At 47.3% G+C, this 8145-nt stretch overlaps 1 protein-coding gene across 1 annotated transcript; it reads right to left on the minus strand.

The window, feature by feature from the left end:
- Window positions 1-3437: 3437 nt before the first annotated feature.
- On the minus strand, window positions 3438-7524 carry irf2bp2b (interferon regulatory factor 2 binding protein 2b). Its single transcript, XM_003456545.5, has 2 exons — window positions 6494-7524; window positions 3438-6174 (listed from the first exon to the last, which is right to left on the minus strand). The coding sequence occupies exons 1-2, from the start codon at window positions 7257-7259 to the stop codon at window positions 5432-5434; spliced, it is 1509 nt and encodes a 502-aa protein (XP_003456593.1). The 5' UTR covers window positions 7260-7524; the 3' UTR covers window positions 3438-5431.
- Window positions 7525-8145: the final 621 nt, after the last annotated feature.

Below are 8145 nucleotides of genomic sequence, written 5' to 3' on the forward strand. Positions count from 1 at the left end.
GCTGAGGCAAACTGTCTCACAGACAGACATATTGGGTAATCGGTGGGTAATGGAATAATAACATACTGGAATTAGACTCACCAAAGCTGAAGCACAAACTTCTTGGAAGATAATTACTTTAAAAACGTTCACCAGCAGCAAAAAAACTACAATTTAGAGATCCAGCACAGTGAAAAAATCCAACAAGTGGTGAGGCCTAGCAGACCGAAACACTGTCACCTGAAGCAGCTACCCCCCATAAGCTTCAACTGTATCCCAGTAGCTAAGTTATGAAATAACATTCAGTTGTTATGAAGGGCTAAGCTATCTGTTGAGCCCCAAAAAGCCTTTTGTAGCAGTGTGTACAGGTTTTTAATGTAAAATTGGTGATTTTAATATAAGAGTCAGTGGAATAAGACCCACATGGTCACCGTCAGATGAGAAGAAACTATCAAGACTCAAACCTGCTGGAACACCAGCGGCACTGTTCACAGTGAAGTCAGGACTGAGGGTGTACGGACCAGTAACGACAAACTACACTAATATTTGCAGTTGTCCAAATGGACAAGCCAGCTGCCTTTTGGAGAAAAGCTTTTTGGTCAAACAAGACAAAGATGGAATTGTTTGGTCACAATGAAAAGAGGTAAGTTTGGAGGAGTAAAGTTGAAGCTTTGAAACCCAAGAACACTGTATAAACTGTCAAGGATGGTGGTGGTAGCATCATGCTCGGGGCATGTACTGCTGCCAGTATGTACATACCCTGAGCATGTACTGCGTACCAGTGGTACTGATACACTGCATATAGTGGATGGAATACTGGAAGATCACCTTCGAATTCTTCAACTTCACCTTAAATCTGCAGTTTGAGTCCTGGGATACAACTGGATGTTCCAACGGGACAATGATACCAAATACACATTAAAGATGGAGTGGGAAGGATAAAGCAGGCTAACATTAAGCTTCTGGAATGGAATTCCCAAAATCTTGACCTCAACCCTGTTGAAAGTAGGGCTGAGCTGGCTCGAACCAAGAAACCAACCACTTTAAATGAACTCTACCAACTCTGTCGAGAGGAGTGGTCAAATATCCAGCAAGAATTATGCTTAAAGCTTTTAATCATGACTCATGTTTTCTGAAGTCATTAAACATGAATACTGTACAATCATTTCACCCTGGAAAACAACAGTTTAAAAAAAAAATGATCCTGACCTTCACGACCAATAATAAGTGGATGTAAACACTGTACACAGCTAGGAGTTCACCACCAACAACCACTTTCTGACCAGTTTACATCATAATGATTGTTTCTAAATAACATAAAATGAATCATTGTTGCGTAAATGACCTCATTAAGTTATTTGTAATGTTAATCTGAATCCAGTAAAAGCTCACTGCCATGTTATTTTGTATACTACACTTCACTGTTTGATTCCAGCTTGGACAAATCACAGAGCTTCAAAGTTGAAAACAGCTTTTATATGTTTTATCGAAACTAGGTCATATCGATTCACTCGATTATGACCTAGTTTCCAGGCATCATAAGTCTCTTTATTTGCCCTGCAGGTAGAGTTTCCTACTATTAAAAATAGCCGCATGGCACATTGTTTTTTTTATCGGAGCTGCTGTCACTGGCAGCGTTCATGGAGGTGTGAACAGCTGAGGTTTGCTGTTCTGCAGCCGTGAATTCAAGACAACAGCCCAGTCCTGCACTTCAGAGTCAGGAAAGAGGAGGCGGTTTGGTGCTGGAGGGGGTTGAGCTTTGGGTGAGGAACAGCTGAACAAACAGAGTGAAGAGAGGGAGACAGGAGGAGAGAGAGAAACCCAGTTTTTCTCCTGTGTGCCACGTAATTTGAGCAAACCCATTAATCTCGGGCCGTTGGCTCTTCAGGCCCTCGGGGTGTTGAGTTTCTGTGACAGATGAAAAGAAACGAGCTGGTTCGACTGGAATCTGAGGCCGACCTCGTGCCAAAGATGAACTATCCTGAGAGAGAGGGCGGAGGTCTGGATCTACTTTGATATGGTCATCCGATTGGCTGAAAGACATCAAAAGGATCTGTAGGCTGAAGGCCCTTTGTGTCGAGGCAGGGTTCCCACTCTGCAAGTTCATTTTTTCTGTGACATAAGGCTGGCATAACTGACAATAACACGAGGAGCTAACAAGTAACGCTGTTTGGGATTTTCCTTTAAATATTTCAGTAATGTGACTCAACTTTCAGGTACTTTAGATGTTCCCAAATTCATTGGTCCATAAAGCAGTGAGCCAAAACAGGCAGAGCCTGGAAACGATGAACTTCAGTCACAAGAAGAGGAAGATCCCCACAGAGACAATAGTCCAGCATCATGAAGAGACAGGAGAGACAGAAGCGCTGTGGCAAGTTTAAAAACCTTAAAAGTACCTTGAAAGGTTTGGTGTTATTTTAAAGGAAGAGGACAAAACAAAGACTGCTCCGATTGAGGACTTTTCTGTTAGCAGAACTTTTTTCAAGTTCACAGTAATCAACTTTTTCCAACTTAAAGTGTGAAATTCTCAGAAGTATTGTAAACCTTTGCACAGTATGAACTCACAATGAGTTAATAATCACTTACTCTAGATGAGTTTCTTAGTAGCACAGGCCTGAGGTCCCTGAACTGATCCTCGCCTGGTGTGGTGGGGTTGAAGTTTTGTTCTTAGCATTTACAGATACGACTCATTTTCACAAAGCTGAAAGTTAGTTGTAAACATTTCATTAGGTTTTTAACTGGCATGTTAACACAATCTTACAGGCCAACCAAAAATAGGAACAATTGTTGCTAAAGAAACATCAAAGTGTTACACGAAGCACTGAAGAAAAATCCAGACTCTCCAGGACTTGGAGGAAGTCCGAGTAGTTTTAAACCAAAGGCTATCGTCTGGTTTCAGGACTGTGAAAAGAGAAGCAGCATTATCTGCAAAAAACTTTAACAAGTCTCTCTTTTTTGGGTTTTTTTTGTTAGGCTTCATTCATTATTGAAGTCAAACAGCAGCTTCCATATTCAGCAGCCAAATCACTGAGGGTGAAGTGACAGACCTGACACCAACATCAATATGAATAATATTTGTCATTTAAGTAAATAAATCATTACAAACTGACATGGCTAGATATCAGTGTTGTTTTGTTATCAGTCTGTGAACTTGTCCGACTGATAGAACATAAACGTGGATGCTGGTTTGGGTAACTGTCGCTGCACAAGTCCAAGTGTTCCTTATTCTGAGTTTAAAAAAAAAGAATATTTTCCCCTGATAACAGGATGAAACCTCAGACAAACAGAAAAGCTTGTGTATACCTGTACTAATTTGAAATGATCAGTCTTTACTTGACCTCTTTTTAAAGTACTTGCATTCATTGAACTATATTTTGATGAGAAACTTGTAAAATGTAAAAGGTGCAATGAGAAGCACAACTGTGAATCCTGAGGTTACTTTGGCCAGGTTTTCCCACTACACATGGGAGTGATGCAGAAGCTTGATGTTCCTTATTACCACCAAGTATCAAATAACTGTGACTCATATGAACTCTGTTAGACCTAAGAGGCTGTCTGTGTGTCCCAGTGACAGATTTACAGGAGTGTAAAGGCCTGTCTACTGCTGATTGCAAAGTAAGAGGAATTTCATTCAAGGAAAAGCGCCATTGCATAACCAAACCCACCACTGACCTACTAGTCTGCTGACCTGGACTGACAAGTTATAGATGTTTATGATATAAAATTTCCTGAAAAATTTTCAAAATCAGTACAGTTTGAAAGAACAGCCTCCCCTCCAGCTCTCCAGTGCAGATACAGCTCCACCAGGAAGGAAACGGCTTTCCTTTTAAATGTGTTGTCTGTGGAGGGAGAAAGCTGGGAAAGGGTTAACGTTTTCCTCTCTGGATGGTGTCCTGGCATAAACACATACAGGCCCCATTCATCTGCTGTCTGTGCGCTCAGCAGCCTTGAAAAGTGGAAGCCGTGTTACTGCAGTAGAGAGGGGGGAGGAGACATTAGAAGAGGAGGGAGGGAGGACAGTGACTCAGGAATTCCACTAAGGAGCACGTGACCCCTCAGCAAGGCATTTACTCCCACCCCCTTACTCTGAAGCAGGGCCCCCTCCTTATTTTCTTCCTGAAGTCAAAGCAGTCAAACGTGACAGCGAGAGAATATCCACAGACGACACTTTGATATACACGTTTAGGTTTGAAGTAAAAGCAAAGCAAATAAGCCAAATAAACGTGGCTGACACGGGGGCGAGAGCGTGGGGGGGATTTAAGGCTCGTCCAAATCCGCTCTGACAGGAGCCATTTTGTCTGATGAAGCCGCTTTGTTGTGGAGAACGAAGCCTGTCTGAATCAGAAAAGAGAGCCCTGAGGTATTTCCGTCATCCTGACAGCGTGACAGAGGGTGTAACATGAGGAGAGAGAAGGGAAAGGAGGAGGAAAGCAAAGGGCTGATCGCTCAGTTCCTGCGCTAACAGTCCCTGTGGGCCTCCGCCGCTCATGACCTCACGTCTCCCATGTGCTTTCATTGGAATCAGGGCGTGTATTCAGTCAGCAACAGCTCTGATCTGCTGCCAGCATCTGACGAGATGTCAGGCTGATTTGGGTCGATGAGGGAGAAGCAAAGAGAAAACCTCTAGATCCAAACAAAGTGCCCAAACAGGACATATGAGGCAGTTGTTTTGACATCAACAAACGCCTGAGCAGGCGTCACTTTGAAGCCACAGTGACTATTTTTAGGCCCTCCTTATCTCCCCCCGCACTCACAGGGCACGAGGCCTCAGCGCCGAGCAGCCTCGGCTCGCCCACGTGCGATTTACAGTACATTTATGCAACGCACTTCTACTGCGGCCTTCATCCCCCCTCTTCCATCTCCCTCGCTCCCTGACTTTTCCCCTTCCACCCACTGTTCCCTGGAAGCCAGTTTGTTCCTGCTGGGAGGGATTGCATCATGACTGATTCACAATCAGGCCATGACTCTCCGACCAACTCCAGGATTATGGAAAATAAGCAAACCACAGAGACACTGGGGGTATTATTACAAGGTCTGAAACTGTATTTGGCAAGTTTTTTTCTTAAACAAGTGCATACATGTACAGCTAGAAGCATTTTTTGTTTCATTTATTAAAGGATTTTGCCAAGTGCTCAAATTAGTCACATTCTATGCTCGACAGGGACTGTCTGCAGACCTAAAGTACAACGACAGACTGAGAAGAAACAGCTGTGGTGGGAAAAAGGAAAAGTCTTACTGGAAACACAGTAAGAAACAATGTATTAAAGAAAAAAGTCAAATTTTACTGCCACATTTATGAAGTATACACTCCCCTGCGTTCACTATGTACATGTCTGCCAGCTCCTCTGAGGTTTGCTGGGTGAGCTGCGTCTGTTACTTTATGTCCTGCTGTTGTTGCCATACTTGGGTTACAAGAGGGAAAAAAGTTCACGAGAAGCAGTCTGAGAACTTTTTAAGGGTCCCGCTCCTTTTTTACCTTTATATCTCCGGCCAATATGGTGGTTATTTCCCCCTGCATGAAGGCCCAGGGTACATTGGAGCCAACCAGCGGGCACCTTTCACCACTGGGACAGTACACCTCGCCGGTGGCCCCCTGCTGCTTGATGCTCTCCCGGGAGCAGGGGAAACAGAACTTGTGAGAGGGCACTGAAGGGCACTGGACAAAATGAGTGTCCTCTAGCCGCTCATGGCACAGAGTGCAACACAGCGGCATGCTGCTCGGTGGCACAGAGGAATCCGGAATGCTCTGCGGCGGTGGCTCCATACTGCCGGGACCATGCGGAGCGGAGGGGTTGGCGCTCACGGGCCCCTCTCTCTGGGCCAGCCTCCTCTGTGAGGGTGAGAGGGGGCTCCCGCTGTTCCGTCGTGCCCCCGCCACGGTGGAATGTACCTGGCTGCCGTCCTTAGGTGAGCCGGTGCTGCCTGCGTTGTCAGTGGCGAGGATGAGTGCAGTCATGGGGGACTGGCCATTCTGCGCTGTGGCAGCCTCAGGCGGTGTGGTGCGGGAGTGGGGGGAGATGGTTGATGGAGGCGCCGCAGAGAAGCCTGGTAGGGCAGCTGGGGGCATCTTCAGGACTTCAGAGGGTGAGGGGAGCCATGGCTGGCCCTCACTGCCATTCATCTTGGGGGCACTGCTCTCACCATCTGGCTCAGGGGAGGCCTTCCTCTTCCCAGGCCGAGGGTGCTTCCCCCTGTCTGTGCAAAGGAAAAGCAGCAGGGTTAACGCCACGCTAGGTACACACAAACATCCCGGCCTGTGCAGAATACGAGGCAGCTCATTTCTACCCCCCCCCCAACAACCACACACACACCTGCTCCCGTACTGCTCTCTCACACAGAGGTGAACGGGTGCGTGCCAGCAGCGTGGCTGGGCGGACCCTTCACGATGGCGTAAATGCACGACACACCGTGTGTGCAAAGTGCTGACACATTAGTTCCCTGCTGTTTAGTTCCCGTTTTCATGGCGCGTGCCAGCTCACCACATTCTAGTGCAGACACAAAACAAACAGCCTACCTGTTTTTGAGGAAGTGCCACTCATTTCGTACGCCATGACCCGCTGCATGGCGGTGTGGTCCTTCTTTACCCTGCCGTCGAACGTGTGCAGCATCAGGTCCCTGACAGTTTTGCCTTTGTTTATCCAGTCCTTGTGGCTGTCCGACATGTCCGACATGCTGTCCGCCCGGTGCTTGTCTTTCAGCTCCTCCGGGCGCTTGCCGTGCTCCCCGGGGACAGGCGCGATCAGAGCGCCGGTCAGACCGATCTGTGTCGGGCGGCCGCTGAGCGGATGTATGGCAGGTATCCCGCCGTTTACCAAAGGCACCAAGCTGGGAGGAACCGTGCTAGTCCTGCGGGGGTTGGGGCTTTGGCGGTTTAGCTCAGGGGGCTCGTCGGGTTTGGGAAATCCGTTGGGCATCGGGAGGCCGTTCGACTGCCTGCCCGCCTGGTACTCCGGGCCCAGCCGCGGCGGCCTGTCTGACAGCGGATAACGATCCAGAGGTTGAGGGGGACGGGAGCCCGGGTCTCCAACCGAGTGATTGATCTCTTTCCCGGCGTGCTGGGGTTTCCCCGGGCCCGGAGAGCGGCCGTCCTGAAAGCCGTGTGCTCTCTTTAGCTGCCTGGCAGTCTCGATAACGAATTCAATCCGGTCGGCACCTTCGTAGTTCACACATCCACGGCAGACGGGTTCGGTAAAATCCCAGATCATCGCCCACGGCATGCGGGGCAAGTCGCATAAATAACAGGACTGCCTTCTGGAGGCAGCGACCGCCGTGGAGGACATATTGTATCCCCGAAGCGATTTCAAAATGTCCGACAGCTTGTTTACGTCGCAGAGAAGACGGAAAAATACGTCAACGAGAATAAAAGTGGCTGATTTCGTCCTCACGAAGAAGAACAGAGCACCATAGCTGTAGCTGTTCCCTCGGCGCGCCTCCGTCTGAGCTCGCGCTTACAACTCAGCTCCAGCTCTCAACGTACGGCCGTGACGTCAGCAACGACACTCGGCTCGTGCTCCGGGGTTCTATTTACTGGATTCTTCGACGACGCGCATGCTCACCATTTTTCTATCTTTGTCCGGAGCGTTTACTCTTGAAGATGTGTATGCCCGCGAAGAGGGACCACTCTGTGTTTTATTGGGACCGTAATAAAACACGGCAGCGATTTGTCTAAATTGAACAGCTATTCAATCTAGAGAAATCATTTCACTTTGATCTGTGTCAAACTGAAGTAATTTCCACATCTCCAGGCTGTGGGACTGTAAGCTTTTATGTTTAAATGGATGCAATTTAAAGTTTCACAGCGCTAATGTGCTGCCATCATCTTAGAAGCAAACTGCAGCACTGAGAGTGCACTGAGACACAAAATGATCAAGTGAAATTAGTGGAAAAAGCTTTATTTTATCGCTCTGTGCGCTACATCTCTAGAATAAAGATTTTCTCTGTCATTAATTTCAATTCAATTCAATATTGTTTATCACAGTAACAGTCGCCTGAAGGCGCTTTATATTGTAAGGTAGACCCTACAATAATACATACAGAGGAAAACCCAACAATCATATGACCCCCTATGAACAAGCACTTTGGCGACAGTGGGAAGGAAAAACTCCCTTTTAACAGGAAGAAACCTCCAACAGAACCAGGCTCAGGGAGGGGCGGGGCCATCTGCTG

The sequence above is a fragment of the Oreochromis niloticus genome, linkage group LG6 (genome assembly GCF_001858045.2).
Source record: "Oreochromis niloticus isolate F11D_XX linkage group LG6, O_niloticus_UMD_NMBU, whole genome shotgun sequence".
NCBI lineage: Eukaryota > Metazoa > Chordata > Actinopteri > Cichliformes > Cichlidae > Oreochromis > Oreochromis niloticus.